At 40.8% G+C, this 16,990-nt stretch overlaps 1 protein-coding gene across 9 annotated transcripts in view; it reads right to left on the reverse strand.

The window, feature by feature from the left end:
• Positions 1-16,990, reverse strand: part of PKHD1 (polycystic kidney and hepatic disease 1 (autosomal recessive)) — a 275,429-nt gene that overhangs the window by 1,638 nt on the left and 256,801 nt on the right. For 7 of the 9 annotated variants that reach the window (XM_017813106.1, XM_017813105.1, XM_017813108.1 and 4 more), the window contains 3 exons: positions 14,552-14,707; positions 13,824-13,958; positions 6,086-8,852 (listed from right to left, as the gene is read on the reverse strand). In XM_017813106.1, coding sequence (XP_017668595.1) covers positions 8,500-8,852; positions 13,824-13,958; positions 14,552-14,707 — 644 coding nt within the window. In that variant the 3' untranslated portion in view covers positions 6,086-8,499. Of the gene's footprint in view, positions 1-6,085; positions 8,853-13,189; positions 13,279-13,823; positions 13,959-14,551; positions 14,708-16,990 lie in introns of those variants that run through there. The other 2 variants (XR_001874451.1, XM_017813107.1) reach the window with 2 other exon arrangements.

Here is a 16,990-nt window from a genome sequence, read left to right on the forward strand (position 1 = left end):
TTTTCTTTTTCTTTTTCTTTTTCTTTTTCTTTTTCTTTTTTTTTTCTTTTTCTTTTTGTTTTTCTTTTTCTTTCCCTTTCCGTTTCCCTTTCCCTTTTTCTTTCTCTTCTTTGCTTTTTATTTTTCTTTTTCTCATTCTTTTTTTTACTTTTACTTCTATTTCTAGTTCTATTTCTATCTCTATATCTCTATTACTATCACTATTACTCTTTTTCTCATTCTTTTTTTTACTTTTACTTCTATTTCTAGTTCTATTTCTATCTCTATATCTCTATTACTATCACTATTACTATTTCTATCCCTATTACTATCACTACTAAAATTACCACTACTACCCTTTTGTTTCAAATATGATTTCAATGGCAACTGGGCTGCCAGGATGGAACTGCACTTTTTGAAAATAATTAATTGGAAACAGCCTCAATGCAGAGGACTCCAAAGCCTGAGTGGGCAAAGTGGGCTGAGTTACAAGCAAAGCTGTATTAACATTCTCATTTTGCACGTGAGGAGCTGAGGGGCAGAGACATTAAATGAGTGGCCTGAGGTCAGAGAGGGGAATTGGCAGCAGGATCCAGACTTGAACTGAGGACAGCTCATATCCAGCCTAATTCGGAAGTTGGAAGTTTCATTTTCCATTACTTTTTTTGTTGTCTGTCTTCCTTTTTCCTCTCTGAAACAAGCTTAGATAACCAAAATACTGTAGTGAATTTGTCTCAGGACAGACAGCCAAGGGAAATGAGTGCTTTTTCTGATTTCTTTTCCCCTTGCTCCCAGTACAAGCCTTAGTGGGTTGCTTAACTCTTCCTTGTTTCATGTCATCTGTCCCTGATTCATGGACAACAGCACAGCTTTCTCTCCCAAAGCTGTTAGGGAAAGCAAGAGTCTACTATTTCTCTTGGAAGGGAAAACCTGAATTTAAAACAGAATACTGGAGATGTTGAAAATCATAAAAAATATCATATTAAACAATAATTTTTAAATCATTCTAATTTCTTTGGAATTACTACAATTTTTTTTCCCCAAATTTTTGGGGACTATATATGCTCTGAGCCTCCTTGAAATGAAGTGCTGTAGTCAATTCTTGAAGGACCTGAAAGACGGGAACCTTGTCTGAGCTTGTTGTTGGCTCCCAAGTCTATGAGATGTCTGAAGCCCTGAGCTCCTGTAAACTCTTAGGGCTGTTTTAGGTAGGGAAACCAGGCAATCCCAGGACCTTCAGCTCCAAGGTAAAGTTGTACTGGATGAGTTACTGCTATGAGGGGCAACTAAAGAGCAGAGAACTATTTTCAGAGGGGAAAAATGTCAGAGAACCTCTACTTTTTTAGCGCTTCTACATTCTACTGTACATTTTCATCAGAAAATAACTCATGATGAGTTGGGAACTGAAGTAGGAAGTGCATACCCAGGTTAAGGTGAGATGCCTGTTTGAAAAGACTACAAGTCAACCATCTCATTGAAGTTATTCAGGTGACAGCAGAGAGACAGGCTCTTCCACAGGGGGATTCAGCCTGTCCTGCAATTGCTGTGTATGAAAAATGAAGTGCAGCACCCTCCTGAACCCCTATTTGATGATATTACCCACACACCAGGGCAAATTAGGTCAGCCTAGACACATAACTTTTGATAATTAGGGACAATGCATGTAGATGAAAGGTAGGTCTTGGATTTGTTCCTTCACTGAGTGTCTCAGACAGCAATGGTTCAGTGCTTCCAGCATCACACACTGAAATGGAGGTTAATCAGTGACCTCATTAAAAATATTCAGAGAATCATAAAATTATGGAACGATTTGGGTTGGAAGGGACCTTAAAGCTCATCTGGTTCCAACCCCCTTGCCATGGGCAGGGACACCTCCCACTATCCCGGGTTGCTTCAAGCCCCATCCAGCCTGGCCTTGAGCACTTCAAGGGATGGGAAGTCCACAACCCCTCTGGGCATATTCTCCAGTACCAACTCTTGGGAGTAAAGGAAAATTTGTCTTGTCTTATCTCATAAATGTATTGTCTCCATCCCAATTTCAACCCCTACACAGCCTAGATAAACAGCTATAAATGTCTTCCCACTGTTACCAAAAGAAACTAATTATTTCGTTTTCCTGAGAATATAAAGAGCCAAATCAACCACGATTTTGCTCAGCAAAAACTTCCTTTTCTAACAATTTTTCCTTTCACAGTGGACCAAAACTCTCATTCTCAAAGAAATACAGGTATTAAGACCCACAGCAAAGAACTTCTGGTATCATTCACTTGGGAATAGTGTTTCAGACTTCAGTGCACCATATAATTTACCATGCAATTGTGCACTAAACAAGTGGATACTGAATCATCTCTGGACTAGTCAGCTACTAAGCCCAGTGGTGGACATGAAGATAAAAAATCCCAATGGGCAAGTCTTAAAAGGGAGTCACAATTTCTGCTTCAACTAATCTTCATTTCTGTGTCTGAAAACAGAAGAAAGCACGAAGCATAACAGAACAAAATGTATCATCCTTCTCCCTGCAATGCACAGCTTTTCTCTGGGATTAAAATAGGGTTTGCATTTTAAATTTTCATTTACTAAACAGAAAAATATTTTACTAGGAGGGAATGGTATTAAGGAGAAATGATTCTGTGTGTGCCCTCAGGCCTGGTGAAGACAGGATTTGATTTGCTGTGTTAGGCTGGAATCTGGATTGATACACAGAGATGAGAAGGTGTTTAATAAAATTTACATTTCATTTTCTCACTTGACACCAGTCTCCTGTCACTCACCAAATGAAGGGAATACGACAAATAACTTTTGTCAGCACCTAGACACGGGGAGACAGGCAGGGGGGAGGGAGAGCAAGAGTGGGATATTTTTAGCATCATTCCCTTTGACGGCTGCGAGACGTGGCGTGTCTCAGACACCGGCTTCGTCTCTAATATGCTCTGGAACAGAGAGATGTATCAGGAGGGGGAGCACAAATTCATGCAACCACACCAAACCCATCCAGGGGTATGGACAAATGACCTCGGGGAAATGAAGATGATCCTCACCCACAGCAGCATCAAATTTGGGTGATGTTCTGTGCTCAGATTGTGTGTAGCTCCTACCTCTGAATGGATTTGACCTGGCTTGAGTCCCTCTCCCACAGTGCTGCTGCAGAGACCCTTGTCCACTCCACTGTTTTGGCTGTGTCACCTCTTTCTGTTCTTCTTCCCTCCCCAGTGATCCCAAATTAAAGTGGATGGTCTTAGTATTAAACAGTTTTATCCTGGATTTTTTCCACCAGAATTTAGGTTTCTAATCAAGGACCAAAGATCAGGGTCGTAGTCAGCATCTACTTGCTACAGGTTTAACTGCACAAATCCTCCTCCTCCAGAGGGAGGGAGGTTTTTCGTGGGAGAACTGACTTATTATATTCACTTTCTCTTCTTTTCCTTTATTACCCTTTATCTATTCAGGTGAATTTTTAGTCAGATCCCTGAATTCCACAGGACTCCCACAGAACATGGAAAGTGATAAAGAATATGTGGGGCATTTGGAAAAGCAAGGTGAATAAATGTTACTCCCTATTTGTCATGCAAGAAAACCTGGAAAATATCAGGCAGAACACTTAAAATAAAAGCATAAATATCTTCTTTTTTTTCACACAGGATATAGATAATTCAGTTTAACATGATATTAATGCTGCACTTCCATAAAATGTTCAGGGAAAATAGGTCCATCCAATGGTCATTAGGAGCAACCACCAATTTCAGAAATCTCTTCTGGCTTAAAATAAAATCCAGGGAAGGCTAATTTCACATTTGCCTTTTTCTTATATTCTTCCCCAAGTATCCAACACTGGCACCCCTCAGGTCTAACACAATATGGAAACTACTCAGGGGCTGACCTTGCTTATGTGCAATATTCTGCCATGATCTCTGTTCTAAACTTCTTTTTTCCCCCTCTTTGTTGGTTCTTCTCTGCTGTTTTTCTCCCCTATGTGAAGGAAAAGAGGGAAAAAAAAAAAAAAGAAAGCAAAAAGAGAGCATAAACATCTCCCCAGACAACCCTCCTTCAAAAGACAGGTCAACTTCCAGTTGAAAAATAAAACATCCTCTATATCTTTCTTTTTTCCCTTTTGGAAAACTCACTAATGGAAGGGTCACTCCTGTTTCCTTTTGTTCTTTGAAAACCGAAAATTTTGAAATGTTTTGGTGAGAGAGGAGAAGATTGTTGGCAGCTTCTTGGCAGCTCCAGACCTGCACATGCACACAGAGGTCTGAGCCAGTGAAAAACAACTCTGGCACCTCCTGAAGGTCCTCCCTTGGTTGATCTCAAACTTCTTGGAGCTTCACTGTCCCTCACTGGAGCCTGTCATGCCACCCAATATGTGAAGTCTTGGACCTCAGGTAGCACCTGTCTCCTGTCCTCACTCCCTAAAAACAGACTCCTTTTATATGACCATAGAAATGCCCCTTGGCTGGTGTGTTCTGGAATCCTGGAATGATCCTACGCTGTATCTGCCTTTGGCCCTTGCAATCATCTTCATAATGTTGATCAACAAATTATCTCCCAACATTTTCCACATTTCCGTAGGTAGAAAGCTGGAATTATTTCAAGTCCTGGCAAATGCGCAATGATCACAAAAAAATTAAATCTAAAAAAAATTGTGAATCTGTAAGCATCCTCAGAGTATCATGCAGTTTTCCTGATCCAGTGGAGGTTTCCTCCCACAGTTCCAAGTCCACTGAAGATTTTTTTGAGTGTAATTCTCCCCTTAATAAGGCCATTCATTGCAGAATCAGAGAAAAACCTTCTGACTGGACACTTGCCTCCTTTATTTGCCATTTATACATCTCATCCTATAGAAATAAATGCCATAATAGACACCATAATAAATAGGGACTGGAAGTTATACCATATAGAGATGATGAAAGGGTTTATAATCTCATTGCTGTTATTTGCTTTTTTTTTTTTTTTTTTTTTTTTAATTTTGTATTAGGCACACAATTCCTTCAACCCAGACTGTAATTAATTTTACTACATCACCAGTTATCTCTGCTCCCTAACCAGGCTTGTCATTTTAATTTTTCACAGGCTTTCTTTTTTTCTATCCATGTGCCTGTTCCTGTATCTTAGTGAAGTCTCATCAGCTCTGGTCCAAAGCCTTAGGCAAATTTTTCTGTAATGCACTCCTCTACTTCAGACATAAGAGGAAAAAATACCACTTCCACAAAATGGAAAGGAAAAAAAAAGGGAAAAAGAATAATTTTGACTGTGCATTGTCTAGCAATTCAGACAGGCCTGGAGAGCTTGGTTAAAAATAAGGCATCCTTTCAGCTACACTATTTATATCAATAAAGGAACTCAGTGCTATTGCAGATGGGACTACAGAAAAAGGTTAGCAGGTGGAAACCCCAAATCCAGCAAACTTAATGAAATTTTTGCCATTGGCTCCAATTGTCAAATTTCACTGACATTTAACATGACTGTTCAGAAAGATTTTGGACCTTGGAGGATGGATCTGCACAGGCAGATCCAGAGACTTTTATATTCATTTTTCCTGCTTTTTGAAGGCTTCCTCAGTGTTCAGAGTGGGGAAGCAGAACTTTGCTAAGCCCAGGTGGGTTTGCTGGAAGTGCTTAGTGTCCCTCAGAGAGCTGGTCTGAACGTGGGCTGTGCTGGAGAATGAGTCTGTCAAAACATGCCCATGGGCTTCTTCCAAAATCTGAGCTGAAATCCTGCTGCTGTCTCTTTATGTCCTCACAGAAGCTGGACCTTGACAGCATAAAAAAAGTGAATTCTTCAGCTGCATTCCTGAAGCTGTGCCAGGTGGCTTTGATATCCTCAGGTTTATCAAGGCACCCAACCCTCATGTGTAACCCACATGTCACACTGTAGGTTCTTCCTCTGACTCCTTTCATTCCATCCCCACCCTGCCCTGCTCTCACCCGGGCTTTTGAGATGTATAATATCATAAATTTACCCATAAAACATCTCTGTAAAGTCGGGAAAATGCTGTTGTCCTAATTATAGTATAAGGGTTAAGGAGAACTCGATGCAAAGACTAAGGATGTTGAGCAGGATCACCAAAAGTGCTGATCACAAGACACTGAGGACATGCAGAGGCCCCACAGGCCAAGCAGGAATTCAAATTATTGTAAAATAAGGCTTTTGGTTTGGGACATGAGATGTGTGTTCTCTTTCTTTGCCTTGCCCAGGATGTCGTGGAGCAGCTTGGGTATGTCTGGTCACTAAATGGTTTGGGCTGAAAGGACCTTAAAGGCCATCTCGTTCCACCCACTTACCATGGGCAGGGGCACCTCCCACTAGACCAGGTTGCTCCAAGCCCCATCCAGCCTGGGCATGAACACTTCCAGGAATGGGGAATCCACAACTTCTCATCTAATCATGCATTCCCTGTAAGACTGAGAGTCTGTTTTTATCTTGGCCTGTCTAGATGGAAAATATTCAAAATAAATCTGGAACTCCATCAGGCACAAAGCAGAAGAATCCCACTTCATCCAAGGGCAGCTGCAGTCAGTTTAAACACATTTATTTTTGGAAAAGATGCCATCTCGTGTTTAACCATGTTCTTCAACCATATCTTCATTCTCTCTGATCACTACAGTGGGTTTTTTTTCTGATGCACAACATCCCCTACATTTCTTACGTATTCAGGAATCACTTCATGTTTGCACCCATTTGTGTCCATGTTTTGTTCTACTTTCTCCTCACTTCTTTCCATCACTCAGTTAACACACAGCACTCTGGGAAATCAAGATCAATATTGCTGCAGTTAAAGACTTTTTTAGAAGTCTAGTACAAGACATTACTCATTCTGTAAACAAAGTATTGATAAATGCAAGGATTATGAACTAAAGGATTAATTAAAGCCCTTAACTGTTTCCAATATATCTGATTTTTTCCCTCCAAAGAAGGTTGTATTGCATTTGCATATAATTTGCATTCAGTATTATTTGCATACCTGCTGACATATGTAATTATATGTTATTTGCTTTCATACTGCTTGAATGTGATGGAATCACTTACTGGGAGTAGAAACACTGAAGGGGAGGGAAGTTCAGGGAATGGAGGAATTGTATTTCTGAGAGAGAAAAGGATCTTTTGCCCTGTGAAAGCATCTAAAACTGGGTATCAGCTGTGGAGGAAGCAACGGTCTCCAGACCATGTCTCACAAGCTTTATATCTTTTTACATGGACCCTGAATCACAATCCCTAGGGATCTACCTTCTTGATTCACATAAATTAATATTTTGACCGCTCAAAAAAAATAATGTAATAAATTGCTTTTCTATGTCATGTAAGAGGTCAGGAAGGCTAATCCACTGCACTTAATGATATAAGGCCCTCATCCTCAACTGTTTTAAGCCAGAAAATCTCCTGTGCAGTCATCCACAAACCTAGCTCAGTATGGAATCAGTCTGATTTCACCCCAAAATTAGGATTACAAACACAACATAGTACAGGAGCCAATGCTAGAGAATCTATTTCTTTGCCTAGAAAACTGCAGTTTGCTGACTAGAATCTGCACCTTAAATCCTGCAGCTTGAAATGAATTGCTTTGTGGTTTATTTTGTTGTTTGTTTTTTTTTTTTCAAATGAAGGTTTGTCAGCTTTTCTTCCACTGCTGATCTGTCCAGAAACCACATCTTCCTGCTTAAGTAATTTTTTCTGCAGAGGAATATAAATTTTATCTGGTGCCACCAGGACACCTTGCAACCAAGAATTTTATGGTACATAAATATGGTACATAATAAAGTTCCTCATCTTCCAGCTCAGTAAAGCAAAGCACAGAGGAATTCTCTGAGCAACTGAAGAATGTCAGCCTTATTATTATTATCCATAAAGAGTTGTGTTCATAACAAGCCAGTGATTTAAAGGTGTCAGAAACAATGCCATGGTGGAGACTTACTCAGTAAAATACTTTAATTTAAAAAAAAAAAGAAAAGAAACAAACACACAAGTGTAAGTATGGAGGTACGAAAGCACTTACTGTAGCCACAGTGAAAGTTGAATAAATGTGGTGTTTCCCTTCAGAAAAAGGAAAATATTTATGCACATACCAAGGTTCTTTGAATGAAACTAAAAGCATGGTTGGAGGAAAGGGGAAAATTTCCACATATTTGCATATATGCATAAATACCAATCAGCATTGCTCTAGACACTGTTGAGTTGTTGGGCTAATCCCTGACTGCTTCTGAATGGGATCTCAAAGCTGATCTAGCACTCCCCCAAACAACACTTGAAGAGAGTTTTAGAGGTGTCAGAGGGCTGTTCTGAACAGGCAGTTTGGATGCACCCACCCTGTTTTGGGAGCTAAGGAAGGTCAACATCAAAGACATGGCCAGGGTCTCCCAGTGGGCTGCAGATCCAGGTAACAGGTTCATTTGTACATGTGACCATCTAGTTCCCCATCCTAAAGTGTATGATTTTCCCTGAACACAGAGACAAAAGACTCGGCTCCCCATTGACTTCAGGCCAGGAAAATCTTGCTTTGCTAGTGGTCCACCCCCTCACAGCACTTCTTTACCCCTCTGCTGCCACCACGGCAACATGCTCTCCCACATCATTCTGATGTCTGGGCATCCTTTTGGACTCCTCTCTTTCCTGGTTGTAACCAGCTGAAGGTTTGGGGACTTCCTTCTGGCTGGAGCACCCCGGGGCAATTGGCTGCTGATGTTCCACAGGGTCACCAGGAATTCTTCCTCCACGTGGCTGTTGGTGACTGTCCCTTTTCCTTGCTGAAGAAAAGGGGTGTCTGTCCCCTGTCTTACGCTGGACATTGTTCAACTTTCTCACTGACTTGGCTTCACGGGTTGGCAGGTTCAGCTCCTCCAGTTGTCCTGTGGCACGTCCCACGGCTCCAGTTCCTGCCATAACTGGGAAAGAAAGATTTGTTTGCTCTTTACAGTAATTATAAGATCCCACCTTCATGTACCTTACCCTTTTATGGCTTTGCTATGTGTTAAAGACATTAATTATTTTTTTTAATTTCACATGGGCAGACAGTGATAGGAAAAGGAGGAAGAATTTTAAACCAAAAGAGGAGACATTTAGATTAGAGGTTAGGAAGAAATTCTTCCCTGTGAGGGTGGTGAGGGCCTGGCACAGGTTGCCCAAGAGAAGTTGTGGCTGACCCATCCCTGGAAATGTTCAAGGCCGGGTTGGATGGGGCTTGGAGCAACCTGGGATACTTTAAGGTGTCCCTGCTGACCTAGTGGCAGGTGTTAGAATAAGATGATTTTTAAAATCTCTTCTAACCCAAATAATTATATGATTGCATGATTCCATGGTTAATTAAAAAGCATGGTTAATTAAAAGTTATTGTTAGAGACATAAATTTACTGGGCACAGATTTTAGTTTGAGAGAAATAAGTTGTTAAAGTCAAAAAAACATTAGCTATTTCCACAAATAAATAAAAAGCAACAAAACCAGCTGGTTTGCTCTTATTGATACACTAACAGCTCTTACAGAATCTTCAATGGTTAACAAATTTTCAGTAAATATTTAATAATTAAGTATATAGAATGAAGTTGGTCAGTAAGCTATGTAGTGATAAGACTGATAATATATATTAATGCTACACACCTATAAAATACATCATCCCTTTCTGAATCAGTCTGTAAAAAAAAGATAGAACTTTATATTTCCAACATTTGAGTCCTACTCAAGGCAGAACCTGTAACCTGTAATGCTGTTTCAGAAATGATGTTGAAAAAATGCAGAAAAAAGAAAACACAGACTATCTATTTTTCATGTGGAAACACAAAATGTTTACATCCCTGTGAACCAAAGGGTTATCAATGACAAAATCAGTTCTAGTGTCACAGCAGAGACAGCTTCTGAGTTGACAGGGTGTGCTATCATTTCAGTGCAAGATTGGCAGCCTCATTTTTGCTATCATTTGGATGCTAAAAACATTTGTAATATTCTTGCAATCCTCTCCCTTCCCCCAGGAATGTGAAACGAAAACAGCCCAGACCCAAATCTTTTATATTCATTCCAAATCCAGAACTAGTCCTAGTCCACATGTCTCATGTTAGTGGACAACATCAGCTTTTATAGTCCATATATCTGCACATTTTATAGGTCCATAGCACAAATAATATCAGACAAGGCATTGTTACTACTCCTGATTTTTCAGGGTTGTCCTTTCATTTTGGCCCTTAGCAGCCTGTGACATTCAGCCCACTCTTGCTCAGACCTGCTCAGATTCATTCTCTTCTCCCTTTTCTGTAATTCATTAATTGGAACTATATTTGCTGAATCATAGAATATCCCAGATTGGAAGGGACACATAAGGATGATCAAGCCCAATCCCTGCTCCTCACAAGAACACCTCAAGCAAAATCATATGACAAAAAAGATTGTCCAGACACTCCTTGAACATCTGGAACTCTGACAGTGACAATGACTTGATGCTTGTGCTAATTTTTCCTGTTAAAGGGTGTTGCTGGTTTTTTTCAACTTGTGCATTCATAACTTCTAATTTCAGAATTGTCCCTCTTGAAAATCCACTGGAAAGTTGTTGGCAAAACTTCAGTAGTCAGATATATTTCTGTGTTTAACAATTTTCCTTCTTAAGTTTGCTTAAATATTAGGTAGTTGGCTGTTTTAAGGTAAAAATTACATGCATCACCAGGTTCAATTTTCTTTCTTACACACATAAAGAGCATAATCAGGTCACAATCCCCCATATCAAATCTTCATGTCAGTTCCTGAGACTTATTGGCTCTCTCTTCGTTTTTAAAGGTGACATTTTCAACGGTGAAAATAGGCCTTTTCAAACAAGTTTGAATTAATGAAGGAGGCTAAAAGTTTTCTGGATAGTAGAAGTTGCAAGGATGAAGTGCTGCCTGGAGATTTATACGTCATAGTAATATAAATATCCTGATTTTTAAAAATTAAATACAAACTATTCAATATCATTAAAGCACACGATTAACTGGATTAAGTACCAGCTAATAGAGCTCAGGCAATAATTATATGTGGGAAATAATTCTCAGAGGTGGGGATGTGTGCACCAGTACCAGACACTCCCACTAAAATGGAAGATATTCAGTGTTTCCACTGATGATTTGGAATTAAAACACACAAAAAATGGCAGACTGGTAGAAAGGAAGGAGCAGGAGCTGATCTGAGCAACCTCAGAGCAAGGAGGGAGATCCAATCTGCAGAACATCTTCAGGAATACAACAGTGATTTCTGGGTGAAGATGTCCAAGGAGTTCAGCATAAGAATCAATCAGGTGCCACACCTGAAAGAACTCCAAATTGAAGCTTGGAAATGGAAGCTGTTAGAGGATACAAGTCCTCAATGGCCAAGGTGATGAACCACCAGAATAAATTCCAAAAAGCAAAAAGAAAGTCTATATCCCTCCACCTCCAGCTGTGTTGTGTTAACAATGCCTTAGTGAATCAAAAGTTCTTTAATTCAAGAGAGATAATTGGGTGAGGCTGAGGAGATTTTTGGTTACACCAAGGTTAGCCAAGGTAATATCTTGATCCCTTTTCCCTGCAGTACTGCTTAGCTGGTTCCTTCCATCCATTCATCCTCGGCTGCCCATTTTGGTACAAAATCCAGGGCCCCTGATCCACTGGACTTTGCACTCTGCAAGCACCTTCCAAAGAGAAAAGCTCTCTCTTGCTAGTCTTACTGTGGTGATTAATAAATAAAGACTCTGAACACTTAATTGTGTTAGAAAAGTGGTATTTCTTATGAGGGAAAGAGCTATAAAGCAGAAACTAAACAAAAAGAGTTCAGCTTTGATTTCCTCTCTCTCTCTCTCTCTCTCTCCAAAACCAATAGCACTTTAAATAAGGGGGAATCAAACATTAGACATTTCCAAGTCATATGTATTAAATTCACTTAAGATATTGTTATCCTTGTTTAGATTTGAACATATCGGGGAATCTTTTTGTCTTGCAACTATTCCTAAAAGACTTTAAGTGGCTGGATTGCCTTTTTCTGACAAAAAGAAAAAATCTTTCCATGAATTATTTACATGAAGGCTCCAATCAACTCTATACCTGTCAGCCTCCCCAGCCAAAATGAAAGTTCACTATGTAAAGGTGCCAAGGGAGAGTGGCAGCCTCCCACTGCGAGTTTATAGACAGAACTAAGTCAGCACGCATTATGTGTCAGAGCCAACATCAGACAGAATCAGATCCTTTGATCTCAGACCTCCACAGGAAGCTTAGATCTCAGACAAATTAGATAAAAAATGAATTTATAGCAGATATGTATCCTAAGGCACACAGCTGAATGCTGTGTTTTGGAGGAGTACAGCAAATATCAAAACACATAAACTGCAGAATTTCCTCTCTCCTTCCCTCTCTCTCTCCCTCGGCTTTTGTTATAGATGCTAATTAAAAGGAGATAAAAACTCCAGCTCGCCTCTTCCTGCCTCTTATGTAATCCACAGGCTTGGGGAAGAAGGAGGAAAAAGAAATTCCCAAACCAGAGTAAATGGGGGGTTCAGCGGGGTTATCCGAGTGCCCTCAGATCTGCGCTGTTGGCAGGTGAGATAAAAAAAGCCCTCAGCTCCTGTAAGAACATTTCACACTTGCAGAGAGGGAAGCCAGTGCTTTGTGCTGGCAGCCACGTGCCCCCGGGGCTGTCTGCTTCCCTGTGACCTCAGAAGGAGTCGTGTTTGATCAGCACACGATGAAAAGATGAGTCTGGAGGAGGTGTGAGGAAAAGAGTTGTTTGTGGCAGGACCCCGGGGAGTAAAGGGGGACACGGAGTGGGGTGGGTGGGGATGGAGCTGCTTTGGAGTGTTGGGTTGGACTCAGAGAGACTGTGCAAATGAGCTCTGGGTGTTTTGTTTTCTACCTCCAGTGTACTTCGCTACCATCCTCCAGAGCCTGCAAACCTGTCCAGAGCTTTTTGATCCCTCTGCAGTTACTGCAGCACTTGGAGACTCGGGCAGGGAGCAGCCCTGTTTCTCCAGGCAGAAGAGACTGACCCCCACCTGGCTGCAATCTCCTGTCAGGGAGCTGGAGAGTGTGACAAGATCCCCCCTGAGCCTCCTTTTCTCCAGGCTGAGCCCCCCTCCCAGCTCCCTCAGCTGCTCCTCATCAGACTTGTGCTCCAGCCCCTTTCCCAGCTTATGAATCAGGCCTTTATGTGCATTTACTCCTCCACTACAGGTTACCTGTCCATTTGGCCAGGTCCCAACTTCAGCTGGAATATCTTAAAGGTCAAGTCATTGGTAACTTCCAATATATCCAGCAGTATGAGGTGGCTGTTTGGCAATTGAACCATCCATCAGTGCTGGGGACACCGGGGGTGTTTTCCCTGCCCTACTCCAAAAACACAAGGACAAATCATGAACTCACTGAATTATAGAATATCCTGTTGGAAGAGATACACAAGGATCATGGAAGTCCAGCTCCTGGCCCTGCACAGCACAACCCCAAGAATCACACTGTGAGTATACGGGAATTATGCTGCTGCCTTCAGTGTAGCTGGGAATTCACTCTATCTGTGTAAAGGGAGATGACAAGTAGAAAAATACCAGTGAGCAGAGGGAGAAGGCAATAAAGAGGTGGACCTTCTGAGAACTGTGCCACTGGTCCTGTTCAAACCTATAAAATCACTGGATTATTAAGGTTGGAAAAAAACCTTTAAGATCATTGAGTCCAACCACCAACCCAGCACCACCATGATCAATACTAAAGCATCCCATCCCACACATTTTTTGAACACTTCCAGTGATGGTGATCCCATCAGTTCCCTGGGCAGTCTGTTCCAACACCTGAATATGCTGGAAGACCTAAACCAACTCAAACGTCAAAAGACGTTCAACTGTTTATGAATTTGAATTACTGTCAAACTGCAGTCTCACCTCCTCCTACAGGCACTCCTTTTTCATTTTCTCCTTGATTGTAGCAAGGCTTGATGGGAGCTGCAGGAGGCTGTGCTTGTTTTTTGGGTCTCTTAGTATTGGCCCCTGGAACATCAACCTGTTCAGTCCTTGTTTCTGTAATGAAACACACAGTCACATCACTCTCAATACATCCTCAGCTCAGCAGGAACAATTGATTCCAGCAAAAAGTAAATATATTTTTGAATATATAATTGAATATTTCTTGAGTTTATATGTACCCCAACAAATGCCATGTCCACACACCTTTTGAACACTTCCAGGGATGGTGACTGACTCCACCACTTCCCTGGGCAGCCTGTTCCAGTTCTTGACAACCCTTTCCAGGAAGAAATGTAATATCCAATCTAAACTTCCCCTGATGCAACTTGAGGCCATTTCTTCTTGTTTCGTAACAGCTTTTATAGGCATAAAACTCCATAACCTTGAACTACCATAGAATCATAGAATCACAGAATATCCTGAGTTAGAAGGGATAATCAAATGGATTTGATAATCAAAAGGATAATCACATGGATAATCAAAGTCAATTCTTCTCCCTGCACTGAGTACAAAATATATTGCTAATAGTAAACTTCTCAGAGCTTTTTGAATTCTATTGTCTGAAACCCATTGTGGCCATTCTGTGGATTTGTTAAATAAAATAGGGGGTCTGCAAATATAAATTTTAATGAGTATTTCCAACTTACTGTTGCTTTTGCTCTTCTTGAACCAGCAGAATGCAAGAACACTGGTGAATGCAGATGCTGCTGAGCCCAGTAGGACAACAAGGATCATGCTGGCCTTCGCTGCCACCGGGACAGGGAAGATGGAAAATGGCTGAGAGAGCACAGTGAACTTCGCCCCTGGAATTTAAAACAGTCAGTTCATCACGAAAGTAAGAACTCTCATTTCACAGCTAAAACACCACCCTATAAACTTTCAGCAGGGATGCCACCATCAGAAAGGTATGCAGGAACAAACCATAAGTCCATCCATCTCCAGATCCAACATTAGACAGCAATATATATTTAGGACCGAGTCCCAGGACAACCCAAATACATAATAATACTTTTACAAGGCAAGTTTCAAACTTTCAGTTCTTCCTGAAGCATAAACAGCTTCTTTGCATTCAACAATCCTTAATATTACTTCCTCAAATTTGTCTATCTGACTACCAAACCCAGAAAATACATTCAAAAAGCATCTATTTCTGAGGCCAAACAGATCAGGCCCAGACAGAAAACATGCACATTCTGCCTCACAAGACAGAGATACTGGTTGTGACAAGAAAGTAGTTTAGAATACACAGTTTCTACAGGATATACCTGAATCATATAAGTTTAAGGTATGGGCAACCCAGAAACATTCACCATCATTAAGCTTAAACCCATGATGCAGAAAGATCCCAGTGAACTTGCTAATATTTTCCAATACACAATAATGAGCCTTATAAATAAAAAATGTCAGTGTCCCTGCTGTTAGCACAGTAAATATTTAGTCTCTTGACACACACAAGCTTTGGGTAAAGATCTTCACCCAGAGATTCTAAAGTTTTCTGTAAATAAACCAGAATCAAACCAGCCACTACTCATATATTCTGTGATCAAGACTTCATTGAATCAAGGGTTCTGCGATCAAGAGTCTCAGCATCTGAGTTTCGAGGACTGCAAGATGCTTAATACTATCCTTTTAAAAATCAGAAAAATAGAGATGTTTTGGTTCCCTAAGTTATTTCCAAAATGCATTCTGAATGGAGATGGGCCTGGCTAGGAGAGGAGTTTAGCAAAACTGCCCCTGGTACTCTCTATAGACCAACTTGCAGGATGTGGATTAGCACATGAGCTCATTACTTGTTTTACTACCTGACTTATTATTGGTCCTAATCCCACAATTCTGATCATTTTGACAGATGGATATTTCTTTTATTTATTTGAGTTCCACTTTTAATAAAAAATCTAAAAGTCTTTTTTTTGTCAATTCATTAAAAAAAACCGATCAGAACACTGTCAGATGGAGGCTGGAGACCAGGGCAAGGAGCTGTAAGTACTTTTAAGAGAAACTAAATAGATTTGTGTCGGTGTTGTCCACCTGAACAAAACTGAGCTTCACCAGAACCATGTGGGAAGTATGTTCCAACTGGGAAAAATCTGCCTGCAGGTACAAGCACGTGTGAACTTCAGTTGACAGAAGTAATCTCACAGGTATCGAGAACTCTACACAGACATGTGCTTAAAGGTGCTTTGTACCACTCTAAGAGTTTGTGAATAGACCTCTCTTGGTTTAAATGAAAAGTGGATATATCAAACCCATTGGGATCCAGATCATTGAAGTAAATATGACCGTAAAGCAAGGAGCAAGACTATGCAGTGGTGCTATGAATAGTCTGCTCTCCCCAGGAACTGCCACTAAGACATTTGGGATTATTGCACTCAGCATCAGCAGCACCTTCTGAGCTGCCTCTAAACAGCAAATTATGCCAGGGTGAGTACACAGAGCAACTGGATCATGGAAGTGTATCCCAAACATCTACTATTTGATGGTTTGATTTTGTTTTGTTTATCTCAAACAGTAAGTAAATCTCTTCAGTAAGAATCTGGCAATATAAAAGCCTTTATACTATCTCCATCACAGTTCCCACTTGCAACAAGCAAAAGGGATGGTTTCTTTGGTGTATACTTTTGCAATGCATATTAAAAGTGTGCAATACTCTGATTTACACATGTGACACCTGCACAGCTGTCCACATTGCTGCCTGTAAACATCTCTGGGAGGCAATGGTTTTAACTGAAAGAGTGCAGATTTAAACTAGATATTAGGCACTGACACAAGTTGTCCAGAGAAGCTGTGGCTGCCCCATCCCTGGAAGTGTTCCAGGCCAGGTTGGATGGGGCTTGGAGCAACCTGGGATGGTGGAAGGTGTCTCTGCCCATGGCAGGGAGGATGGAACTGGATGAACTAGATGAACACTCTGCCTGGCCAAATATTTCAGAACAGAGATCTCTCTTTGCCCTTTGTGCAGAGAAAAGATTTGGGATATCCCTGAGATAAGTTTCAAAATACATTTCATTGAGGTGTGCTTCTAGCCTAAAGAGTCACATCCTGTGAGGTACTAACTTTCTATCCCCTCTCACTGAATCAAAGGCAGT

The sequence above is a fragment of the Lepidothrix coronata genome, unplaced genomic scaffold, assembly GCF_001604755.1.
Source record: "Lepidothrix coronata isolate B3197 unplaced genomic scaffold, Lepidothrix_coronata-1.0 Scaffold39, whole genome shotgun sequence".
Lineage (NCBI taxonomy): Eukaryota > Metazoa > Chordata > Aves > Passeriformes > Pipridae > Lepidothrix > Lepidothrix coronata.